General features: G+C 41.4%; 1 protein-coding gene across 5 annotated transcripts in view; it reads right to left on the reverse strand.

Annotated features, from left to right (window-relative positions):
• Positions 1-21709, reverse strand: part of TRDMT1 (tRNA aspartic acid methyltransferase 1) — a 63076-nt gene extending 41367 nt beyond the window's left edge. For 3 of the 5 annotated variants that reach the window (XM_060006310.1, XM_060006308.1, XM_060006309.1), the window contains exon 1: positions 21621-21709. In XM_060006310.1, the coding sequence (XP_059862293.1) occupies positions 21621-21684 (64 nt within the window). In that variant the 5' untranslated portion in view covers positions 21685-21709. Of the gene's footprint in view, positions 1-20423; positions 20790-21257; positions 21570-21620 lie in introns of those variants that run through there. The other 2 variants (XM_060006312.1, XM_060006311.1) reach the window with 2 other exon arrangements.
• Positions 21710-27844: the final 6135 nt, after the last annotated feature.

A 27844-nucleotide genomic window follows, 5' to 3' on the forward strand; every position in this document is an offset into this window, starting at 1 on the left:
TGATACAAAGACATGGAAAGATATCCCATGCTCTTGGATTGGAAGAATTCATATTGTTGAAATGGCCATACTACCCAAAGCAATCTACAGATTTAAGGCAATCCCTATCAAATTACCCATAACATTTTTCACATAACTAGAACAAACAGCCCTAAAATTTATATGGAACCAGAACTGCCACAGCAATCCTGAAGAAGAAGAACAAAGCAAGAGGTATAACCCTCCCAGACTTCAGACAATACTATAAAGCTATGGTAATCAAAATGGCATGGTACTGGCACAAAAACAGACATATGGATCAACAGAACAGAATAGAGAGCCCAGAAATAAACCCACACACATACGGACAATTAATCTTCAACAAAGGAGTCAAGAATATAATACAATGGGGAAGTCTCTTCAATAAACAGTATTGGGAAAGTTGGACAGCCTCATGTAAATCAATAAAGTTAGAACACACCCTCACACTATACACAAAAATAAACTCAAAATGGCTTAAAGGCTTAAACGTTAAGACATGACACCATAAAACTCCTAGAAGAGAACATAGGGAAAACATTCTCTGACATAAATCGTATCAATGTTTTCTTAGGTCAGTCTCCCAATGCAACAGAAATAAAAACAAAAATAAACAAATGGGACCTAATGAAACTTAGAAGCTTTTGCACAGCAAAGTAAACCATAAACAAAATGAACCTAAAACAACCTACAGAATGGGAGAAAATACGTGCAAATGATGCGACTGACAAGGGCTTAATTTACAAAATATACAAACAGCTCATACAACTCAACAACAGCAACGAACAAAAAACCAATCAAAAATGGGCAGAACTAAATAGACATTTCTCTAAAGAAGACATACAGATGGCCAACAGGCACATGAAAAGATGCTCAACATCACTAATTATTAGAGAAATGCACATCAAAACTACAATGAGGTATCACCTCACACCAGTCAGAATGGCCATCATTAAAAAGTCTACAAATAATAAATGCTGGAGAGGGAGTGGAGAAAAGGGAACCCTCCTACAATGTTGGTGGGAATGTAAGTTGGTGCAGCCATTATGGAAAACAGTGTGGAGGGTCCTCAAAAAACTAAAAATAGAGTTGCCATATGATCCAGCAATCCCCCTCCTGGGCATATATCTAGACGAAACTATAACTTAAAAAGATACATGCACCCCTATGTTCACAGCAGCACTATTCAGAACAGCCAAGATATGGAAACAATGTAAATGTCCATCGACAGATGATTGGATAAAGAAGATGTGGCACATATATACAATGGAATACTACTGAGCCATAAAAAAAGAACAATTGAGCTATTTGTAATGAGGTGGATAGACCTAGAGTCTGTCATACAGAGTGAAGTCAGTCAGAAAGAGAAAGACAAATACCGTATGCTAACACATAAATATATGGAATTTAAGAAAAAAAAATGTCATGAAGAACCTAGGGGTAAGACAGGAATAAAGACACAGACCTACTGGAGAACGGACTTGAGGATATGGGGAGGGGGAAGGGTGAGCTGTGACAGGGCGAGAGAGAGGCATGGACATATATACACTACCAAACGTAAGGTAGATAGCTAGTGGGAAGCAGCCACATGGCACAGGGATATCGGCTCGATGCTTTGTGACCGCCTGGAGGGGTGGGATGGGGGGGTGGGAGGGAGGGAGACGCAAGAGGGAAGAGATATGGGAACATATGCATATGTATAACTGATTCACTTTGTTATAAAGCAGAAACTAACACATCATTGTAAAGCAATTATACCCCAACAAAGATGTTAAAAAAAAAAGAACAAAATAATGCCATTTGCAGCAACATGGATGGACATAGATATTATCATACTAAGCGAAGTAAGTATAAAGTATATGTATATGTATGCACGTTAAGAAAAACAGCAAATGTTGACAGGAGCTGTATCTTGATGGTAGAGGTATGCGCCAGCAAACAGTTGTAACTCAATGCATTATTTTGTCCCATCAACACAATAGTCAAAAGAATAGAAAACAATAAGAATTAAACTACATTGACATAGTTTTTTTAGAGATCAACAAGAATTAGCACATGGCCCAAAATATGAGTTGAAAGCTACCTATTTAAATACGTAATAGAATTCAAGGGATAGAAAACTGTCTTCTCCATTTTTCTCATGACATTTAAGACCTTCACCTTAAGCTCTTAAATTAAGGGCACAACCATGTTTAAAAGCACATTAATCTAAATAAACACATGTAATCCAGCCTATTACAGGTTTAAACAACGAAGACTATTTTACATAAATTTGCTGTGAGTAAATGAACATCTATGAATGGTTCATCCTATAAAATGTTGAAACGTTTTTGGTAATGCTTTCTCCTAATTTAAAAGATGACAATTTCTGACATAGTCATTCTGACAAAGTCAATGAAAAAATGACAAGTGATATAAGCATCAGTACCCTGTACCTAGTTAGTTGTGAATGAAAAAAAAAGACTTGTAAAAATATAATTATGTTATCGATCATAAAGATCCCTAAGATTAAACTAGAAATGTCTCTCCTGCCATTGAGCTCCTCTTTACTTTACAATAAACCCTCCTTGAAAGCTTATACTGTATTTTTCATCATTATAAACTTTATGAAGTTTTAAACCCTACCCTGAATTTCTGCTATAGGCACTTCTAAATGAAGAATTAAGTTTCAGAATTCTGCACTAGCCCAGAAAGTACAGGCTGGTCCTAAGACCTCAAAGGAAAATGTACTTCAATTACTTCATTCCTCATTTTCCTCCTCCATACTCCTCCTAGCTAGTATATGCAAACCTTTTTCCACTAAGCCACATAGTAGTCGACAAATATTATCTATCATTGTTTTTTCTAAATCAAGGCTGTCACAGGCACACCCTACAGAGATCTTTTATTCAAAGTGTCTGTGTGTGTGCACACATGGGTGTGTCTGTTCACGTGTCCCGAGAAAGAACGATTTAGAATATGGATATCTAACTAGTTAGCTCTTTCTCTGCCTGTGTTTGAATTTTAGCTCCACCATTTCCAACTGTGTGACTTAGACAAGTTCCTTGACCTCCTTTTGCCTCAGTGTCTTTACCTGTAAAACAGAGATAATAAAGTAGCTACGTCATATTCTTCTGAGGATTAAATTAATTAATACCCATGAAGCTCTTACATTTGTGCTGGCCATATAGTAATCACTCAATAAACATTTGCTATTATTATTATAAAAAGTAAGAATATCAAATGCTAAGAAAAACCAGGTGTGATAGGAATTCTCACTACAGATATGAACATCAAATGAGAATTCAGTGTTTTAGGAGTAGTTTGACAGTATGTATCCAAAGTGTTAAAAATTGCTTTGGACTTACCAATTTTATCTTTGGGCACATAGCCTAAGATATGGCAGGCAGAATACTGACCCCTCAAAGATGTCCACATCCTAACCCCTGAAGCCTGTGAAATGTTACCTTACATGGCAATAGGGACTTTGCAGATATGACTAAGGATTGTATTGAAAAGAGGAGATTATCCTGGCTTAAGACGATAGGCCTGATGTAATCACAAGAAGGATGGAGGGGGGTTAGAGTCAGAGAAGGAGATGCGATGAGGGAAGCAGAGGTCAGAGAGAAAGATTCGAAGATGCTACACTTCTGGCTTTGAGGATGCAGGAAGGTGTCATAAGCCACCTGTAGGGTGACCTAAAGACACTGGAGAAGGCCAGGAAACAGATTCTCTCCTATGGCCTTCAGAAGGAACCAGCCCCAGCGACACCTTGATTTTAAGACAGCTGACCTCCAGCACTGTAAGATAATATATTTGTGTTGCTTTAAGCCACTAAGTTTATGGTAAATTGTTACAGCAGCAATAGAAAACTAATATATAAGGCAATACAGAGATGTAGAGAAAAGATTCACATAAAGTATAAATGTTATTTTATAATAGTGAAAATTACAAGCAACCTATTTGTGGAAATTCCATAAAATGGAATGTCACACAACCGTTAAAAACCAAGTTTACGGGCTTCCCTGGTGGCGCAGTGGTTGAGGGTCCACCTGCCGATGCAAGGGACATGGGTTCGTGCCCCGGTCCGGGAAGATCCCACATGCCGCGGAGCAGCTGGGCCCGTGAGCCATGGCCGCTGAGCCTGTGCATCCGGAGCCTGTGCTCTGCAACGGGAGAGGCCACAACCGTGAGAGGCCTGCGTACCGCAAAAAAAAAAAACAAACCAAGTTTACAAAAATACATTTAATGGCAAGGAAAAATTCAAGATATTCTAAGTGAAAAAAGAAAGCTATAATTTAATGTTCATGGACACATGCAGAATGCAGACTGAAAACATATCATCTAAATCCTCAGCAGGGTTTATCCCTGCATGAACATCACATATGATTTTTATTTTTAAATTTTCTTCTTCATTTGTGTAGCATCAGTACTTGGCGCAGACCATAATCTCTGGAGGAAAGAATACGGCATGTCTATATGTAGCCCCATCACACAGCACGGTAACCGACACAGAAACCAGTCAATAATTATGTCCTGAATGAATAAATGAGTATGTTTTCAGTACTTCCCAATTTTTAATAAATGTATTATAGATACAGTTAAAAATAAAAAGAGCACTAAATGTAAAAATGATTTATTTTTTGGGCCACACCATGTGGCATGTGGGATCTTAGTTCCCCGACCAGGGGTCGAACCCATGCCCCCTCCATTGGGAGCCCAGAGTCTTAACCACCAGACCACCAGGGAATTCCTTCAAAATGATATTTTTAAAATATTCAACTTCACTAGTAATCAAAAAATTAAAATAACCATTTCACCTAGTAAATTCTATAGTCTTAAATACTATATTGGCATATCTGTGGTCACACAAACACTATGAGATTTAACTGGTATGTCCTTTTAAAAAGGAACTTGACAATATCATCAATCTTTAAAATGCTCATGTCCTATAACTTATTCACTCACTCAACAAATATTAATTGAGCATCTGCTCTGTGCAAGCACTATTCTTGATGCCAGGGATACAACAGTGAACAAAATAGAACAAAACAAACAAATCCTTACACACACAAAACAAAATTCCGACACAAAACATCCCAACCTTATAGAGCTTATGTTTTAGAAAGGGAGGCAATTAAAAACATAAACAAGTAAAACAGATAGTACGATGGGCAGTAATTAGTGCTGAGGGTAAAAATCAAACAGAAAGGGGTACAGGGAGGCAGGGCAGAGGGTGCAGTTTTGGATACTGGCCAGGGAAGCCCTGAGAAGATGCCATTAGAGTAAACACGAAGGACTAGGCGTGTGTCTGTGTGGGGCGCAGCATCCCAGGCAAGGGAGCAGCAAGTGCAACCGCACTGAAACAGCAATGTTCTTGGTGCTCATAGGACAGCAAGACCACCATCCCCACTCCACTCCCGGGAGCTCATGCTGACAGCAGGACGATGTGCATCCTCCCCGACCTATTTCTGTGTCCACATTCATCCACGTTACACACACACACATACTGTACGTACGTGCCTGAATATAAGACAACTAGCGTAAAAGCCAGTTGCCCATTTTCCACATGAGAATATCCAAAGTTAGATGTACAGCCATTTCCATTATATAGACAATGAAAGGAAATGACTTCATATTATATAATTTATTAATTTCGTTATATAAACATATTTTAAATAACAGTCTTATTATGTTCATTTAGAACTATTACTTTTTCCACTCAAATTTCATGAAACAGTTTTATTCTATATGCATCTTTGAAATCATGGTCTTTATCGTCCATAAAGCCACTTTTCAAGTTATCTAACACAGTTTTCAAAAGCACATCAACTTCTGTTCAGAGTTACTTAAGATCCAACATTTTTTGAATTCATGCATGATAATGTCCCCGGAAATTTTATGCCAACCACAAACACCCATTAGCTATGTGTGATCTCCACAAAGTAACCCTGTACTGTATTGCTTTACAATGTAATTTCTACAAGGTCTGTTTACAATGGTGTCTAATACCTGTAATGGTAAGGTCATCCTCCCAAAAATTACCTCTAAATTCAGCTGTGTGATTTTTCATCAATTCCATCAAGTGACCTCAACAAGCATCCTAAACTGGTATTACGTTTTTTCAGGCTAATGTAACTTATCCAAGCAGGATTTTATTACTTTGCTGTTTGAAATACAGTAGTTGAGGAATATGAAGATCCTTCATGAGAACTAAAATATAAGGTCACATCCTCTTTCTGGAGTACTATAACTTTTGGGGGGAAAATGAATATATTGCATTGAAGACAAATATGTCTTATGTCATAAGACAAATGTGTCTTATGACAAATATGTCTTTAAGGGCATATGTATATATGTTTGGGTTTTGGTTTTGTTTTTATTTTAAATAATGAAATCACAAGCCCTTTGTTGTTACCATCATGGGAGAAATGCAAAAGAATCTCGTATTAGAAACAGACCTCTGGATTTTAAGTATGTTTCCCTAGCCAGATACTGAAATGCCAACCCACAAAAAAATCTGTAAAATTATAGATGCACATCTTTTCCCCTCAAGCATGGTCACCAACATTCTGACAGTTCAAAATTAACTGGAGGAAATCTCATTGGATGGAGAGTAAAGCAGAGATAAATGATCAGTAGTAAGCAAAAATCCACAAACATTTTTTTTTTAACAATCAACTCACCAAATAATAACCACAAAAGTAAAATGAGGCCACAAAAATAAAATGCCTTCTGAAGAAACAGAGAAATTACTCTGGAACTTTATTACCATCTGAATCTCAGGGATTTTAGGAAAAAAATTGAAGTAAGGTAAAATTACTTATTTAGTATCTCTTATTTGATCTATTAAAGTTTGAAGTACTTCTAACTAGAAATGGGTAACTGTAAAGTCTTTGAATTATGGATTCTTTTTGGACCGAAATTCACCTATAATTAAGGAACATGCCAGAGTCTATGACGGTCGTGTTCGTGTTAAAAGGCTCTGGCATTTGTTGCTTAAATTCTCATTCACTGAGTACAAAGGGATTATTAAATTCGCTATTAAGTTTGAACAAAAATCACTAAGAGATGCTTAAGAACTATTATGATTAACTCTCTAATAGAGTTGTTTTACTTTTTTTTTTTTTTTTTTTTTGCGGTACGCGGGCCTCTCACTGTTGTGGCCTCTCCCGTTGCGGAGCACAGGCTCCAGACGCGCAGGCTCAGCGGCCATGGCTCACGGGCCCACCCGCTCCGCGGCATGTGGGATCTTCCCAGACCGGGGCACAAACCCGTGTCCCCTGCATCGGCAGGCGGACTCTCAACCACTGTGCCACCAGGGAAGCCCTAGAGTTGTTTTCCTTAGTCCAAGGTTTTTTGCTAGGTTTGTGGTGATTAAAAGTCCCAGAATGGGGGCTTCCCGTGAGCCATGGCCGCTGAGCCTGTGCGTCCGGAGCCTGTGCTCCGCAACGGGAGAGGCCACAACAGTGAGAGGCCCGCGTACCGCCAAAAAAAAAAAAAAAGTCCCAGAATGAAAATAACTATTGGATAAAAGTAAAAGCAACTATTGAACCAGGTAAACTAATGGTATTTATAGTATTTTTTTAATCTCAACATACAATCTACCTATTTTCTAAAACTGAGATGTATGGTTTTTTTTCTTTTTTTTTTTTAGCTTTTAGGCAGGATGAAAGCTGATTGGCACTATTTCTGAAGAGCACGTTTTAGAAATATTCCTGATAATTTTCCAAGGGCAAAGCAAAAAGCGAACAGAAATCCTAAGAAGGCTCTAGACACCAACAAACACCAAATTCTACATGTAACATTAAACACACCTTTATGATAATAATCATTCTGTAATCACTTATAGATTTGCTGTCATACAAATCAACACTTCCTTTCAACTTTCCATACAAAGAGGTAACATTTCTTGACAGGAATAAAAGGATAAAAATAAAACACTTGAACTTCATTATTTTCACCATATCTCATTATTCACACACGATTAAAATTCTACATTGAGTTAAAACCAACTTATTCTCAATAGATGTGATTATTTTGAGAAATGTTTTACCATGTGGTACAGAAAAAAATCTCTATTATCTATTAAAATTTCACATATAATTATGCATACAAAAAACTTTCATGATTCTACTTGTTTGGCCACTCTCCAACACACAAACATACACACACACATATATACATTTGTTCTGTGTCCTGCATAACACCTATTATCCCTCAAAACACTACCCATGGACCAACTTTGGGAAATGCTGACTTAGCTCATCCAAAAAAAAAAAAAAGAGAGAGAGACCTTTATGATTCAGACTTAATAACTAAGCTTAAGCTTGTCACAGTATAATGGTGTCTACTTCAAGCTATACATCTTTCATAGCAAACACGACCCCTGTTCATTTATTCATTCATTCAACAAATACGCGTAAGTGATGTTCTAGACAAAATCTATCCTACTATGGAACTTATATTCTAGTGCGGGGGCAAACAACAAACAAATAAGTATGTAAGTATATAATATGCCTAACAATGAAAAGTACTATGGGAAAAAATTAAGCAGAGTTAAGCCAGACAGTGTGGGAGAAAGAACTGGTTCAATTTTTATATATGTTGGTTAGAGAATGCCTCACTAGCAGCAACTTGAAGAAAACGAGGGAGCAGGTCTGGCAGATATGAGAGAACTTTCTAGAACAGAAGGAAGAGATACTGCAAAGGTCCAGAGATGGGAGCATGCTTGTATTGTAGGAGAAACAGCAAGAGACTGGTATTAGGGACTGAATGTTTATGTCCCCTGAAAATCCATGTGTTGAAACTTTACCTCCCAATGTGATGGTATTAGGAGGTGGGGCCTTTGGGAGGTCATTAGAATTAGGAGTAGGTGAATGAGGGTGGAGCCCTCAGGAACAGGATTAGTGCCTTTAAAAAGTCATGAGAGAGCTTGCTTCCCCTCTGCTCCCCGCCAAGTGAGGACATGATGAGAAGGTGGCACTCCGCAACCTGGAAGAGGGCCCTCACCAGAATTCAACCATGCTGCCACCAGGATCTTGAACTTCCCAGCCTTCAGAACTGTGAGAAATTAATTTCCGTTGTTTATGAACCACACAGTCTCTGGTACTCTGTTAGAGCTGCTCAGACTGACTCAGCTGGCGGGCAAGCCTGGAATGGAGTGAGCAGGTAGAGGTGCAGGGGATGCGGGCAAAGAGAACGGGGGCTGGCTCCAGATCAAGGAGGTCTGTGGGTTAAGGACTCTGGCTTTTACTGAGTGAAATGAGACACCTCTCAGAAGTGTTAATCAGAGGAGTGACTTCTATGACATCATTTTTTTTTTTTTGCGGTATGCGGGCCTCTCACTGCTGTGGCCTCTCCCGTTGCGGAGCACAGGCTCCGGACGTGCAGGCTCAGCGGCCATGGCTCACGGGCCCAGCCTCTCTGCGGCATGTGGGATCTTCCCGGACCGGGGCACGAACCCGTGTCCCCTGCATTGGCAGGCAGACTCTCAACCACTGAGCCACCAGGGAAGCCCTCTGTGACATATTTCTGAAGGATCACGCTGACCACTGTGTTGAAAATAAACTAGAGGTGATAGAGCAGAAGCAAGGAGACCAGTAAAAAGGCGACTGCAACAATTGTCAGGTTTCCTGAAAAAGAACCCAAGGCAAAGTTTGGCTTCAAATGCTTTTTCTGGGAGGTAAAACCTCAAAGTAGCAAAAGTGAAGGTAGTGAGGAAGGGAAGGAGGGAAAGCAAACAAAAGGCAGTGCTTTACTAAATGTCACAGCTTCACAAGAAAGCCCAGCCAACCGCGCTCTCAGAAGGCCTGGGTAAGACAGGCTGTCTTGGGGGAGGGACGCATCACAGGGGACAGAAGCCCTGCAGCGAAGACGCAACGTGGCCCAAGCAGCACGTCCCACACGCCCATCTGCACTTGGGCAGGGACACGGGTGGGGGAGGAAGGCGAGGCGGTGCCTCTGCTGAGCCCTCCCTCAGCCTTTCTCTTTGTGGTCTAGTCACCCCATGAGGGTGTCCAGGAACAGTACTCCTGTGTCCCCTCTAGTCGCAGACTACGACCACACTCACAACACTTCTGACACAAGATGTGTTTTTTCCCTACACGAAGCAGTTCTCTGTGACACCAGCAGGATGCCCACAGCTCAATTCAATTCTGACAGTATCTGCCTGAAGACAGCTTCAGACCCCACCAGTTCCGGGCCCAGCCCCACAGGACTGCCCCACTTCAGACACCAGTTTCAAATAGGAAATCCCCAGGTTAACCACAACTTCTATCCAACTTAACTGCAAATCAGAGGTCCCCATGACCCCCCTCCTTGGATTTGATCATTTCTAGAACATCTCATAAAACCCAGGGAAACACTTAACGTTTACCAGTTTATTATATAATAAAGGATATTTTAAAGGATACAGATGATAGACAGCCAGATGAAGAGATACGTAGGGCAAGTTCTGGAAGGGTCCCGAGTGCCGGAGCTTCTGTTCTCACGGATTGGGGTGCACAGGCCTCCCAGCACGTGGATACCTTCACCAACCCAGAAGTCTACAAACCCTATACGTTTAGGATTTTTATGGAAGCTTTATCATGGAAACATGATCAGTCAGTGATAATCTCCAGCCCCTTTCTCTTTCCCAGAGGATGGGGGTAGGACTGAAAGTTCCAAGCTTCTAATTATCACTTGATCTTTCTGGTGACCAGTTCCCATTCTGAAGCCACCCAGGAGCCCAACAAGAGCCATCTCGTTAGTACAAAAGACATTCCTGTCACCCAGGGAATTCTAAGAGATTTAGGAGCTCTGTGTCAGGAACCAGAGTCAAAGACCAAATATTAGAACAAAAGATGCCCCTAGTGCTCTTATCACTGAGGAAATTACAAGGATTTTAGGAACTAGGTGTGTGTGTGTGTGTGTGTATTTTTCCCCCCTACTGTTTCACACGTATGACTCTCCCTTCCTCTCCACTTAGAGTCATGGTATCCAACCCCTCCAGACAGCTGCTGGAGCACCTAGATCCCAGGTCCACAGCCTGGTGCTTCATCTGAGTGCAGACACTGCAGAGAAACTGAGCATCCTGAGGATGAGAGCCAAGCCCCGACCCCCTGGCAGTGTTTCGGGATGAAGCAAGAGCAGGAGAATCGGGGGCAACACTGAACACGCAGCTCAGGGCCCAGGAGACTGATGAAACAGGACAGAGATGGGGTGGTACAGGTGAAGACGGAGAGGAAGGATGGAATTATAAATACGGCTTGAACGTAGAGCCTATGGAATTTGCTGATGTGAGTGAAAGAGAAGACACAGAGATGACTCCAAGACCTAGGGCTGGGCCGCTGAAAGAAGGGGGACGCCTGCCACTGGGATGAGGAAGGCCGCAAGGGGGGCACGTTTGGGAGGAGTAAGGAGAACAGGAGCTCAGTTTTGCACATCTTTAGAACAAAACAGGGATAGCGGGAACACTAACACATCCCGCCACGTAGAAAAACTACAGAGAAGCTTACTTTAGACTTAGTCAAAGCTGTCGATATAATCAGACAGCCCTAGCCCTTCTCATTCACCGGCATCTCCCCCCATCGGTGCCCTCTTGTTGCCCATCAGGCATTTCCCAAGACAGCTGAGGAACGCTATTACACAGGGTGCTAACGGTGCTCCCCTTTCTCGCTAAAAAAAAAAGCACACCCTGCTCATATGCATGAGGAAGTGCTGTTTTAAGCCAAACAGCGTCTTTTTTGCAGGGCTTCTCAACATCTGGGATACATTAATGCGTCCTGAGAATGATTCAAGGGCCAAAGTCATGAGAAGTTTTCTGAACTTACTTAACCATCAAGGCACACCAATTAATTCCTCAGAAAACTGTTGCATAGGATATCAGCCAGGAAGTGGCAACTAATCCAAGAACTCATTTTAATCCTTATTTCACTTGGCTGGTATTGTCTGATCAGTCCTTAGATCCCCTCCTCTCTCTATTTTCATGGCACAATGTTCTCTTGGTTCTACTTCTTGCTCTCTAATTTTCCTGCTCAGTTTCTCTCCTTGACTATTACAGTAAGTCCCCTACATACAAATCCTCAAGTTGCGAACCTTCAAACACGTGAACGTGCATTCGCATGTCCGATCACATAAGTTAGCTCACGTGTCTGGCGTACACTGTCATGTACGTGTATCTTCTATAAGTGGGTGTGCTTCTGTGTACTTTACTGTACAGTACTGTATAGAGTACAGTAGTGCAGTATCTTTATTTCAAGCCCAGGATGTCCGGAAGCAAGCGTAAAAGCAGAGGTGATGTAGCTGATATTGCTAGGAAGCGCCAAGCGATAACAATGGAAACTGTACTGTAAGATTAAAAATGTTTTCTTTATCTTTTGCATTTGTTCTTTATGTATTATTTGTGTGAAAAGTATTATAAACCTATTATAGTACTATATAGCCGATTGTGTTAGTTGGGTACTAGGCTAACTTTGTTGGACTTAACGAACATGCTCTAGGAACCGAACTCGTTCCTATGTAGGGGACTTCCTGTATTTATCTACCTAGCCACAAAAAAACAGCACCCTCGGTGTTCCATCTTGTTGGTCCTCTTCTCTGTACACTCGCATATACAGAGAAATAAATCCCCGTCTCCAGTCCTCTCTCCCTCAACCCAAAATGCACAATTTCCATGGGTCCCAAGGAAAACTCAAACTCTGTAACTCTGAAATGGAACCTATTATTTCTCCCCAACCTTGACTGTACCATCTGTCAAATCATCCAAGTCAGAAATCTGGGTACCTAACATCCCAATAACTACCAGGTTTTGCTGCCTTTCAGATCTTGTATATCTTGTGAGTAAAAGTCTTCTCCATTTATTGGCTCTGCCTACATTCATCACCTCTCAACAATCACCTCCTAACTGACCACCTTGCCTCTAATCACCTCACCCCTCCTGTGGTCATAGGGTAAAATTTCTAGAACATAACCCCAACAGGTTCATTAATCTTCCTTCACTAATCAGACTTAGAAGATAAAAATCCAAGCACCTTTTCAGGTTATACATGGCATTTCATGATTTGGTAGCCTGTAAACACCTTCTACTGTCTTGGAGCATTTATATTGCAATAATATCTTAATACTTGTATGTATCCACATAGACCATGCTATTTCATGCCTGTGTGTCTGTACAGAATTCTCCTTTTGTCTGGTACATACTTCCCCTTTTTTACTCTCTGGAAAACTCCCAATCATCCTTCAAAATCCTGCTTGGTAAAAATATCATAACAAAATTGAACCACAAACGCCAATTATAAAAAAGAATATACCAATGGAAACATACACAAGCCACAAAATTAACGCAAATAACAAGCATATGAAAATGTTCAACTTCCTAAGTAACATCATCAGTACTATTTATATATTATGTACCAGGAACTATACTAGCTCTATGTATACATTGTTTCATTAAATCCTAACAAGCCTATAAAGTTAGTATTGTTATCCCAATTTTATCAATAAGGGAATCCAACACAACTACGAGAAAAAAGCTAGTTACAATTAATGTGGGAATAAGAAAAGGAACTAAGATTTACTGAGTACCCACATTATTTTTCATTCATCAACTGTTTCATTTTACATTCATAATACCCTATGAGGAGGTATTATATCCATCTCACATACAGGGTACCTGGGCTCAGAGAGTTGAATAATTTCCCAATACTTAGACAGCTGGTACGTGGCAGACCTGTCTTATTCCTAAATAATGGCATTAATTTTATCACTCAGAGAAACACACGGAGTATTTCAGAAAACACTGGGACAGGTGCCACGAAAACGAACATGAAGTGGATCCAGGCTAGGAAATCTGTTCTCTAGTAGAGAAGGTAAGCTTCCTAGGGAGTCAACAGGGCAAAACGGAATACTCCACTCTCTTCAATGCCCTTCTCTTTTACTCTTCATTTTCATTCCGTATCATCTATAGTAGCTGTAAATGATTCTTTCCTTCACCAACTTATTCCTGTATAATTCAAATCTAGTCTGAAAGCTCTTTGACAACTTCAAACATTTAATAATCAGGTTCTTCTAAAGGCCATTTTTAACAACATATAATAACGTTATGACTTCTGAGAATAGTGGCCCACGTTGACTGAGCACTTCCTGTGTTCCAAGCTCTATTTACTGCTTCATTTTTATTCATTCACAATCCTCACAATTCCCCTTCGAGGTAGGTGTTATTATTATCCTCTTAAAGAAGAGGACACTGAGGCACCGAAAGCTTCATTCTTCCCCAAGGCCACACAGCTAGCAAGCCCTTCTGAGGACAGAACTGCGCTCCTAATGAGAGGCCCCTCCTTGAGCCGCTCCTACGTAAACACTGTCCACTGTTACTCTCCCATGGAGCCAAATAACAATGACTGAAGACCAAGCTGCTGTAAAAACAAGCTATCCAATTTCAAATGACTGGACACTACCAAATGACTGCCAGAAAGAGTTGAAGTACCAAATATTAAAAAGAATGATTTGCAAAATTTTTAAAAACTATAATACCTGAAGGATTCCTAAAAGCAGTCGGCAATGTTAATGTAAAATGGGAGGCATTTACTGCTGTTTCCTCCAAGTGAGTGGTTTCTATTCACTCTAAACTCCTCCCCTATCCTATCCTTTTGCTCTCTTCAGTGGACTTCTTAGTTGACTTCTCCAACTGGCTAATTTGGGAAGAATAAACTGGCCAGGGCTGCTCAGAACCCCCCTCCTCTTGGGAATGCGCTACCCACAGGGAACACACATTCTGCTTGCTTCTCCAGCTGTGCCCGGAAGGTAAGCTGCCGACTTCTCTGGCTGAACATGAGCTGACCCCCTTGGCCTTCTCACTTAGCTACATGCTCCAACTCAGCCTTTATTCGTAATAAAATCATATAGATTTTGATTTCCTATTTGCCTTATTCTTCTGTTTTGTTTCTGTTTTTGTTCAGAATTAAGAAGAGGGGTACTATTTATTGAGCTCCCTAAAAAAACCCAATAGATAGGTCCTAACACAGAGTAAACTGGTCATCTATTCATTAACATGGGAGAAGCAATTTGATGTGTAGAATATAGTACCGTAAGTCCGCTACATATGAACAAGTTCCATTCCGAGAGCACATTTGTAAGTCTAATTTGTTAATAAGTCCAGCAAAGTTAGCCTACGTACCCCCCTAACACAATCGGCCATATGGTACCATACTGTAATAGGTTTATAATACTTTTCACACAAATAATACATAACAAACAAACACAAAAAATAAAGACAACATTTTTAATCTTACAGTACAGTTTCCATTGTTATCGCTCGGCGCTTCTTAGCAGTACCAGCTACAACACCGCTGCTTCCACACTTGCTTCCAGACATCCTGGGCCCGAAATAAAGATACTGCACTACTGTACTCTATACAGTACTGTACAGTAAAGTACACAAAAGCACAACCACTTGTAGAGGATGCACACACGTGACAATGTACGCCAGAGATGTGAACTAACTTACCTGATTGGACATGTGAATGCAAGCTTGCACCTTTGAAGGTTTGTAGGTAGAGGACTTACTGTAATAAATACTCTGCAGTGAAGTATGCATTCATTTTTCATCACATAAAAGAAAGGTAATTCTGTCATCCAATGGAAAGTTGGGATGCTCCTCTCTGAATACAAAAAATTCATTCTACATATTTCTTCCTTGTATTTCAAGTTCAGAGAAAAAACAATCTAATAACTCCCATAGATACCAAACAACAAATGATACATATTTTTAAATGGGACACATTTTTGCCTTGCTTTACTTTAAACCTGACAGTAAGTCATACAAGAATAACTGTGGGAAAATAGGCATAAAGAGGACATTTTTACAACCTCAAAGGATAAATATAAAAGAAAAAAAGTTAAGCAGTTCAAATTTCAACCCCTTACAACTGGTGTTTCAAAACTACCCCTGGTGACATTCAGCTCTACATTTCAGCATAATGTACTTATCCCATTCAGTTATAAGCACACCAAATCACAAAGTAGTTTGGTAGAATCCCAAGCTGGAATATAAGTCATTGAGAAATAAAGACAAAAGAGATTTAGAAAATGAATAACTATGATAGGCCTATCCTTTTAACAGAAAATATTAAGGCTGGGTAACTCTTACTATATATGAATAAGTATTATGTGGCTAAAACTCAAAACCAACACCTTGAAAGACCTCTCAAAATTATTTGGGAGGGCAAGACGTTTTGCTTTTAAGGCCGTCCCAATAGTTGACTAGATATATAATAGTAATCAGCTAGAGCTTTCCTTTATTCACCACCTTTTATTTTTTATATTTATATATATATATAAAATATATATATATTATATATATAATATATATATTATATATATATAAATATATATATTATATATATATTTATATATATATTATATATAAATATATATATTTATATTTTATATATATAAAAATCTCATTATATTTTATGAGAAAAGCAGATTCTTATTTGGTAACCATTCATATCTGCAGGTGTCTTTGCAGGTTCCACTGCTATTTAACTCATGAAACTACTATTTCCACTACTTTCTGAAAAATGTTTTCACTTGGAAGATCCTCTAGCCAAAACTCTACAGGCTATGCAGGCATAAATAATATCAAAGTGGTAATAAGTGGTTCCTGTACAGGGGCAAATATGTATTAAAGAATGCAATGACATTTACTATGCTTGTGGCCATCTAGAATCTTTGCCTATGTTTCCTGTTGTTCAAAATTTTGCCACTTTATGAGTCTCTTCTTCCCAAAACTGAAGTCAGAACTCACTCTCCCAGCTTTCTTAGTCTGGCAATGGGATCTAATGGCCACCAACCAACTGCATTCTCACCTAACTTCAATTCAGAAATAGCAATGTAAGAAAGCAAATGAGAAAACTCATCTTTTTTGGTAAGAGAGGTGGTAAAGATGCCCCTTTCAGGGCAAAAGTGTGACAGCACTTCTCACCTCCAGTCCCCAGCATTACTGGTGGAAGCTGTGATGTCAGTATGAGGACTCGTGGGGCCGGTGCCCGGAATGTGGATCGAGTGGTGCTCCCATTCTCTTGACCTGTTTGTTGGGTGTCCTGTAAATTCTGTGGGCTTCCAAATGCCCTTTAAAAATTTTTTTTCTGCTGATGTTAGCTAGAGAGTGGATTCTGTGGTTTGCAACTACGAATTTTGTATCATACAAAAATTTGGACTAAGCAAACTATGGTTTTACCAACGTGACGGGAGAGTGAATACCAATTCAATAATAAACTCAATAGTCCGCTACAGAGAAACCCGTCACAAGTGTGCTTCTGTGCTACAGGTGGTACAGGAACAAAGAAAAATACCACAGAACGAGGACTAAGTTAACACATGGACATGCAGATATAAAATAAAGTTAAAAGAAACTTAGAAGATACAGAAGCATCTATGTAGTTACTGCAACAATACAATAGCATATTGCATATACAGCTAAGGATGAAAAATGTTTATTGATGTATTAAAAGGTCTATTGGGTTTGAAGAAAATCTGTCATGCTGCCAAAGAAATTAAATATACCTTTGATAACTACTAGAATTCAGTTATGTGAGAGAAAATATTTATAAATCATATACCTCATAAAAGATCAACATCCAGAATATATACAGAACTCACACAACAGAACAACAAAAAAGACCCAATTCCAAAATGAGTAGAGGACTTAGATATTTCTGCAAAGAAGATACACAAATGGCGAATAAGCACATGAAAACATGTTCAACTTCCTTAGTTATTAGGGAAAATGGAAATCAAAGCACAATGGGATATTTTTTCACACCCATTAGGATGACTATTATCAAAAAAAAAACAGAAAAAGGGAATAACAAGTCAAGAATGTGGAAATAAAGAAATTGGAACCTTCATGCATTGCCCTTGGGAATATAAAATTATGCAGCCCCTAAAGAAGACAATTTACTGGTTCTTCAAAAAGTTAAACACAGAGCTACCATATGATCCAGCAATTCTACTCCTCGGTATATATTCAAAAGAACTAAAAACAGGGACTCAGACACATACATGTAAACCAATGTTCACAGCAGTATTATTCACAATAGCCAACGGGTGGAAACAACCCACGGGTCCATCAACAGATGAATGGATAAGCAAAATATGGTACATGCATATAATGGACAATTATTCAACCATAAAAAGGAATGAAGGACTGATACATACTACAACATGCATGAACCTTGAAAACATCACACTAAGTGAAATAAGCCAGACACAAAAGGACAAATATTGTATATTGCAGTTATAGAAGGTACCCAGTAAAGACAAATTGGCAGAGACAAAGCAGAATGGTGGTTACCGGGGGCTGGGGGAGAGGAGATGGGGAGTTGTTATTTAGAGAATAGAGTTCCTGTTTTGGGGATGATGAAAAAGTTCTGGAAACAGACAATAGTGATGACTGTACAACACTGTGAACGTAGTACTTAAGGTACCGAATACGCTGGAAAATGGTTAAAACGGCACATTTTGTTATGCATATTTTACTGCAGAAAAAATTCAGTCATAAACCGTATCTGGAAATTTGCCAAAGTTTAAATTCAGTATTATTCCTGTTGGCTGCTTCTTATTATTTAAGATATAGATTCAATTAGTGGATCTAACTAGAAAAATGGCAACATAGATAGCATGGTTAAGAGGTCGGGTTAAGAGACCTAGGTTACAGGGACTTCCCTGGTGGTCCAGTGGTTAAGACTCTGGCTTCAACTAAGATCTCACATGCCACGTGGGCAAATTAAAAACTTTTTTTAATTAAAAAAAAAAGAGAGACCTAGGTTATAATACTGGCTCTACCATTAACTAGCTTATGACATACTTAAAACAGGGCCTGACGTAATTGTTGCAGTTAATCGGCATTGTTATTAGTTTGTATTATTATATAAAAAACCCCATGGAAAACAGCAATGCATTTTATTACAGAAAAATTTTAAACTTTGGCACATCAAATAAATGAACATTGGGGCTTCCCTGGTGGCGCAGTGGCTGACAGTCCGCCTGCCGATGCAGGGGACACGGGTTCGTGCCCCGGTCCGGGAAGATCCCACATGCCGCGGAGCGGCTGGGCCCGTGGGCCATGGCCACCGAGCCTGCGCATCCGAAGCCTATGCTCCGCAACGGGAGAGGCCACAACAGTGAGAGGCCCGCGTAACCCAAAAATAATAATAATAATAATAAAATAAATGAACATTGGAAAAGAAGCGTGCAGGGTGATTAAGACGCAACATCCCTAGTACGTACGTCGACCTCAAACCAAAAGATGAGAGTCCAGGTAGAGAGGCAGCAGGAAGCCTACTCTGGATCACAGGGTCAGTCAAGGCAGGCTCCTCTGAACTAAGCCATGGAAGATGAAATGCAGCTGCAGTGGAAAAGTCTACAGTTAAAGCACTCTGGGTGGAGACAACAGCACAAGCAAAGGCCAGACGTAACAGGAACTTTGAGAGTTTGAGAAACACAGAGAAAGGAGACCTGCAAGCCTGGAAAAGAGAAGCAGGGGAGAGATAAGGTTGAAGAGATGGACAGAAGCCAGATCTCACAGGCCTACTAAGAAGAGGGGGCTGTGATTCTAACCTCAGAGGGAAACCACTGAAGCAGAGTCACACGATCCAGTTTACTGGGTAAGAGATCACTTTGTTGCTCTGTGGAGAAAGGATGGAGTAGGAAAGCAGAGTGGAAGCAGTTGGGAAGGAAGCAGGGGAGCAGTTGGGAAACTAGTTTTAATAATTTAAGTGAAAGATGATATAGCTTAGATTCGAGATGGTAGCAATAGTAATAGAAATATGTGTACAAATTCAGGTTGCATTGGCTAGTACGAGGGAAAATATCTAACTAATTAACCCCCCAAAAGATGCAATTAAAATTATACAATTTCCCCTATCAAATTCACAAAGGTTAAAAATGGATAATACAAACCCTGAGGAATATGTAGTGTGAGGAGGCACTCAGAAACCTCCGAGAAGCAGTTTGCTACGTTATCAAAAGTCTTTAAAAATTCTCATAATTTTTGACTTAGTACCTAGCACGCAGTCTTTTATTAATTAATTTGACTTCTAGAAAACACACTAAAGAGAAAAATCAAGGTTTATGCTGAATAATTAATTGCAGCACATTTATACTTGCAAAAAACTGGGGGGAAATATCGAACATTCAACACTTAAGGAGTAGCTGAATTATAGCTTGTGATAAAGCACTACATCACCATTAAAATCGTGTTCATTAAGGGGTTTCAAGATATGGAGAAAATGCTGACATTATACAATCCTAGGAAATTAACTAAGAGAGCAAATAATGTTAAAGTTTTGTTTTGTTTGCCTGCTGGTAAATTTTGGTATGCGAACTGAACATAGAGAGCCATCAAATAATTGGTAGGCAAGAAAAATTTAATAATCACTAACCTCTTCTAGAATCAAAACTCAATATATATGCTCAGAAAATGTATGTGCTCAACTCATTACATACTGTCCGTATCTTACGGTATTGGTCTCTTGTGATCTTTGGTACTAAAAAAAAGGAAGCAGGGAAGTTTCAGTTTTGCGGTTGTCATAGTAATTTAAGAATAAACATGTGCGTTCCAAATCTATTTGTCACTCTATACCTCCAGTGCCTAGCACAGTACCTGGAACATAAGAGGAGCTCAATAAATATTTTTGAGTGAATGTCACTGAAAATAAACCTTGCAGTTCCAACTTAGGACCAAAGAAATTTTAAAACCTCAACATGGAAAAGATACATAAAATCGTGACAATACTTTATAATATTGTGAGTGGCTACAAGGTACCAGGCATTATTAAAGGTTTTACCCACTTTTTCTTTAATCCTCATAATTCTCCATCTCTGAATTACTTTTCACGTTGTGAAACTAGGAAACAGGCTCAAAAATGTTAAGGTCACACTGCAACTAAGTTTGAACTCAGGGCTTCTGGCGCCTAAATGTACCCAGACATGAAGTAACAAGACAAGATGTTTCTTTTCAATGATCAGGACTGACCGGGATTTTCCTCCAGGCTTCCCCTACAGTTCTGCTGAGTGTTCACGAACTTCTATGTGGCACTGTAGTTATCCCGTTGAAGATTCGTCCCTCACCTGCAGAACCCAGCCCAGTGACCTCCCCTCCCCCGCTGTGACCTCCTCGAGGGTGAAGGACCTAGTTTCCACGCCGCTGGTGACAGCCATACCGAATTGGGGATTGGCACAGGGCAGGGGGCTCACCCCTCCCCCTTTGGCGGTACCGTTTTGGTTTGACTTTACATCCAAGCCTTGTGGATCTGGACTCACAAACTGGGTCCTGGCAGGTGCCCCGCCCGCCCTTCGGACCAGGCTCGCGGCGGGAGGGAGGGAGTCTCCGCCCGCAGGGGCGGCTGGGGCGCCGAGCCGACGGTTTCTATGACAACCGAGCAACTCCCCCGCGCGCGCGCACACACACACACGCGCGCACACACACACACACACACTCACACTCACACACTCACACACACATACACAGTTTCCCCTGCAGTCTCCGCCCCTAGTGTCTCGCCGCTCCGCCCCTCCCAGGAGCCCGAGCTCTGACCACCAACAACGCGCGAGGAAGGAGGCGCCCTGTGCCCTCTTACCTCTCAGCGCCTGGTGCATACCCCCAATGCCGCTGTACAGCTCCAGGACCCGCAGGGGCTCCATCCCCACGCCGCCGCCGCCGCCGCCGCCGCCGCCGCCGCCGCCGCCGCCGCCGCCGCCGCCCCCGTCGCCTCGGAACTAGGCCTGCCGGTCCCGTGGCTCCTCCTTCCCCCCGGCAGCGCCGCTCCCTCGCCTTTGGTTCCGCCGCTTTTCAGTACCACCCCCCCCCCGCCCCCTCCTCTTAAAAGCTCAGGCTCACGGCTTCTGAGGACAGCGCGGGGCCCGGGGCTGGCAGAGATTAGCAGGTGGAGAAAGGGCCGAAAGCACCAAGGCCTCCCAAGTGAATGGCAGCCACTCCTTGGCCTGATTTACGCTCCATCTTCCTTTTAAGGTGTATTCAGGAGCCTTGGGAGGGAAAAAGAAAATCTGGGGCTCAGTAGAGGGGCGAAATCTGCCTTTGCCTCAAAGTGAATTAACACGGGTTAGAATCCAGAAAAACTTATTTTTCAGGCATGCTGCTCTTCTGTCCCTTGGAAGCCTAAAGCGTCCAAACCTTTCTTCCATTAGCCTTGAGCACGTACCGCCTGGTGTTGGGCCTTAGCTTGAGTGATGGAGATAAATCAGCCTCTCGCCCAGAGAAGGTGCCAGAGTTACAAGTGCAGAAGTCAGCACACGTGCCCCAGAGATCCGGTGTGAACTAACACAGAGGACGCCTGCTTAATTGTTAGCGACGTTCATTCTGTTTTAGCTTGGAAAATACCCCCAAGATTGGATATGCTGTTCATAAAACTATTTAAGTTACCAAATGCAAGTACATGTGCCTGACGCACAGTGAGGCCAAATGATACTGAAACGTCTGAGTTGGGAGCAGAGAAAGGTTTATTGCAGGGTGAATCAAGAATAGGTAGCTCGTGCTCAAAAACCCAGAACTCCCCAAAGGATTGTACCAAAGCCTTTGTAAGGGCCAGGTGAGGGAGGGGTGTCCCAGGGTATGTGATCAGCTCGTGCACAGTTCTCTGATTGGTTGATGGTGATCAATCCTTAGGTGCCAGAAGGTCTGGAGCAAATGCTCTTGATCATCAAGTAGATAATTTCTTCCATTTGGTAGTGGTTTTAGCATCTGAAAGACTCAGGAAATATGCATCAGATACAAATTATCCGGGTACTTCAGAGAGGAACTAAAGCAGAAGCTATGGGGGAGGGGGTCTGTCCCAGGAAGGCCCCATAGTGTCCTGCTCGGTTACAATTATGGCCTTCCAAGTGCTGGGGCCTTGCTTCTCCAAGATGATCCACTGACCAAATTGTTAGAAGCTGGATTACAAACTAAGAAAACGTGGTCATACCCAGGAGAAGAAATGGTCTCATTGTGAACTGGTTTTCTATTGTTCCGGTTACCACCACACGTCCACTTTTTTTTTTTGGCCTCTTGGCATGTGGGATCTTAGTTCCCCAACCAGGGTTTAAACCCAGGCCCCCTGCATTGGAAGCGCAGAGTCTTAACCACTGGACCACCGGGGAAGTCCCACACGTGTTCACTTTTGTTAGGAGAAATTGTGGAGTACCACTTGTAATAATAACTGATAGAAACATTCACATGTGCTAATGTAATGCTGTTAACAAATAAAAGTATGCCTACTGTGTCTCCATTATGGAACTGACTGATCCATTTTGATGTGTCCTGTGAAATTTTTTAACAGTAAATGTGTATTGGCCTTTGAATGTTTTTTTTGTTTTTTTGTTTTGGGGGGTTTCTTTTGGCTGCATTGGGTCTTTGTTGCTGCGCACGGCTTTCTCTAGTTGTGGTGAGCGGGGGCTACTCTTTGTTGCGGTGCATGGGCTTCAGCAGTTGTGGCATGTGGGCTCAGCAGTTGTGGGGCACAGACTTAGTTGCTCCGGGCATGTGGGATCTTCCCAGACCAGGGCTTGAACCCGTGTCTCCTGCATAGACAGACGGATTCTTAACCACTGTGCCACCGGGGAAGTCCCTGAATGTTTTTTTATTGGTCACTTATTTCAGATAAGAGGGGTGGTGTGTAGAAAGATACCAGAGAAGGGAGTCTTAACCCTGGCATTGCCAGTAACCAGTTGTGTGCCTTGGCGGTGAGCCTGGTTTCCTCATCTGTAAAAGAAAGCACGAGAAAGAAGGGGAAATGATTGCTGAGGGCCCTGTGGCTCTAAGATTCTGAGGCTGAATTAGTATTTGAAAACATGAGTCCTGATTGGGCCACATGTTAATTACCAGCTCAAATTGAAATGATCTTGAAAGAAGACATTTTAAAAATCTGCTTTAAGCAAATATGCTTTTAAACCAATTAAGCCTATAGAAATCATACACACGCTAACATCATGTGTATAATGCATGAAACAAAATTTTTTAATATTTATTGCATAATATTAGTACCATAAATATATATCAGGACATACAATATAAAAGGAGCTATGTAGTCACAGTGATTTATATATAGTCAAGAACCAATACGTTAAATAAATCTAGCATCTGTTTAGCATTAGTGCTATAAATCAAAATAAATATGACCGAGGATCTTACCTTGTAGGAGACAAGACAAATATACGGAAGAGTTCATGAAAAATACCAGCTTCCTGAGAGGAAGAGAAGTAGAGCCCCATCCCCACACAGGATGATTACAAACGGTTCACTCTGATACTTAAGGGTCTTCACAATGTAACCCCAGACTCATTTTTCTGCCTTAACTTTGCTTTCTCCCCTCTTTAATGCTGCTACAAACTAGAGTACTCGGAATCCCCCAAACATCCTTCATTTCTGAGGTTCCCTTTCTGTTCTTTACCCTGCCTAGAAATCCTAACCTTCTTCAAGACCCACACTTCGAGCAGAAGTTTCCTTCTAGACTCCCAGGCTGGAAACCCACGACTTGTTTCAATTCCCCAATCCACTTGCCTCCCAGTCTTCGGAAATACAAATCCCACCTGTTCCTATCACTAAATCCTTTCAGTTCGCTCTAGCCCGGTTGTCACCTCATATACGCCACTTCTTCTCTTCACCTGGTATTTCCTCTCTAACGCTGACCATGCGTGATAATCATTTCAAGAACAGAAACTTGCTCCATAATCATAATTTACAGCTCTCTCCATGGAAGCATCTGTAAGACACTAAGCCCCCTTGCATCAGATTATGTATATGTTCTCTTCCAAACCCCGGCACAAGCTGTTGAGCTGGGGGTGCCCCAATCGGGAGTAGCCAAGGAGGAATGTGGGCAGGGCAGATAAAGAAAAAAAAGAGATATATATTGATTATTCCTTCTTAAATGTTCATGCAGGAGGAAAAGGGCTTTCTAATCCTATAGTTTCCCATAAAGTTATCCTCAATGATATGTCCAATAGAGCTGATATCCTAATCAGAGAAGCTCAACACACTTTTTGAAAATACAAACATCAAGAGTTGAACTTTAGGATATTCACTGCATATTCCTTCAAAACATAAAATACACTTTGTTAAAAAACCAAAATGCTAGTTAACACTTTGCACATATGAAGTATATCAGAAATAATTAAGGGGTACAATATAATACCAAGGGCTATATTAAAAGAATAGCCTTGGGCTTCCCTGGTGGCGCGGTGGTTGGGGGTCCGCCTGCCGGTGCGGGTGACACGGGTTCGTGCCCCGGTCCGGGGGGATCCCACGTGCCGCCGAGCGGCTGTGCCCGTGAGCCATGGCCGCTGAGCCTGCGCGTCCGGAGCCTGTTGCTCCGCAACGGGAGAGGCCACAGCAGTGAGAGGCCCGCGTACCGCAAAAAAAAAAAAAAAATAATAATAGCCTACTCTGAATTATTTAAGGGCTCATTGTATAAGCTGAAATCTAATGATGTTTTATTCTTCCTCTCCTGCCTGTCACTTATCATTAATATTTAACAAAATTAAACATAGCCTGCCAAATGCTTAAAATACTTATTGCAACCATCTTTGAGTTTCCATGATGGCCATTCATTTTTTTTTTTTTTACTTATTTATTTATTTTTGGTTGCGTTGGGTCCTCGTTGCTGTGCACGGGCTTTCTCTAGTAGTGGCGAGCGGGAGCTACTCTTTGTTGAGGTGCGCGGGCTTCTCATTGCTGTGGCTTCTCTTGTTGCAGAGCCCGGACTCTAGAAGTGCAGGCTTCAGTAGTTGTGGCACGTGGGCTCAGTAGTTGTGGCTCACGGGCCTAATTGCTCTGCGGCATGTGGGATCCTCCCAGACCAGGGCTCGAACCCGTGTCCCCTGCGTTAGCAGGCAGATTCTCAACCACTGCGCCACCAGGGAAGCCCCATGATAGATTTTCTTTGCTGAAAAGCATAGAAACCACGCAGTGTGCCTTATAGCTTTGCCATTTCCAAGGACTCAGTCATGGATTTTGACCCGGATTTTTCTCTTTGAGGCTCTTTCTGAAATTTCAAATCAAACAATGTTTTGCAGCAAATTTTAAAGATTACATTTTAATTAAATTAAAAACAGTGAGATTCTCTATCTTTAAAACTGCTTTCATATGCTCATGGAAAGTTAGAGCAGGAAGGAACCTTAAGGACTATTTGGTCCAGTGTTTTTCCAACTAGTTTTGATGTAGAATATTTTGTTCAAACAAAATCTCATTTAGAATCAGGGCAGGGACTTCCCTGGCAGTCCAGTAGGTAAGACTCTGTGCTTCCACTGCAGGGAGTTCGGGGTTCGATCTCTGGTCAGGGAAGTAAGGTCCCACATGCCACGTGGCACAGGCAAAAAATTTAAAAAAGAAAAAAGTATAGAATCAGGGCAGAGAGGGAGACGTAGAGTGAGGGTGTGCGCACACACACACACACACACACACACACAGAGCTGTCCTCTTGTCGAAGCATGGATGGTAAGCAGCCCAGAAGCACCTCTCCTACTACCATTGGTCTCCGTAGCTGCGTCTAAGTGACCTGGTGGGACATGGATTGTAAACGACTGATTTCATCCAACCTCAGTTTGAGAGATGAAGACACAGAGATCCAGAGGGATTAGGTAACTTGCCCAGGCCCACAGGTAGGTGGAGAACAGGGAATTCCAACTCACTGGGAAGTCCATAACTTAGTACAAAAGATACTTCATCGGCTCTGCTGTTCCATGCCTGCTAGGCCCCTAACCCCAGATGAAAAGCCCAGGGGTCCAAACAAAAGCAGCCCTAGTCACCAGAATATGGTGCTTCCTGAGAACAGGTTGGCCTGAGGAATAAAGGCAACTTTGGAGAATTGTGAAGCGAACCAGAACCCATACAGCAATGCATGTTCTAAAGGTCAGGCAAAAGGGTTAATGTTGCTTCACCAAAGAGGATCAATCTCAAAGACTGATTACTAACCTTTGTAATAGATTCCCTGCCCAGTCACTCCTGCAAAGGCAGCTTGATACAGGGTAAGGAACACGGTCCTTAAAATAACTTGGTTAAAATTGGAAACAAACCGAATGTGCCTCAAGTAACAAATGAATAAACAAATGGTATAACTATACAAAGGAATACTACTCAGCCATAAAAAGAAATACTGATATACTTGAAGCATAGATGATTCTTAAATGAATAATGCAAGAGAAAGAAGCCAGACACACAGAACTACGTGCTATATGACAAAGACAAAACTAATGTCATGGAAACATCAGGAGTTTCCTGAGGCCAGTGCAAAGGAGAGACTGAATGCAAAGGGTCATAGGAGGATTTTTGGGGGTGATACAAAGAGCTTTATTTTTTTTTTCGATGTGGACCATTTTTAAAAGTCTTTATTGAATTTGTTACAATATTGCTTCTGTTATATGTTTTGGTTTTTTGGCCGCGAGGCATGTGGGATCTTAGCTCCCCAACGAGAGATCAAACCACGCCCATTACAATGGAAGGTGAAGTTGTAACCACTGAACCACCAGGGAGGTCCCCAAGCTTTATGTTTTGATTGTGATAATGCTTACTTAGCCGTATACACTTGTCAAAATTATACATTAGAATTGATTAATTTTATTGCACAATTATACATAAATAAATCTTATTCTTTTTATTAATTTTTATTTTTGGCTGTGTTGGGTCTTCATTGCTGCACGGCTTTCTCTAGTTGCGGCGAGTGGTGGCTACTCTTCGTTGCGGTGCGCGGGCTTCTCATCGCGGTGGCTTCTCTTGTTGCGGAGCATGGGCTCTAGGCGTGAGGGCTTCAGTAGTTGTGGCACTCGGGCTCAGTAGTTGTGGCACACGGGCTTAGTTGCTCCGCGGCATGTG

This window comes from Delphinus delphis, chromosome 2, assembly GCF_949987515.2.
Source record: "Delphinus delphis chromosome 2, mDelDel1.2, whole genome shotgun sequence".
Lineage (NCBI taxonomy): Eukaryota > Metazoa > Chordata > Mammalia > Artiodactyla > Delphinidae > Delphinus > Delphinus delphis.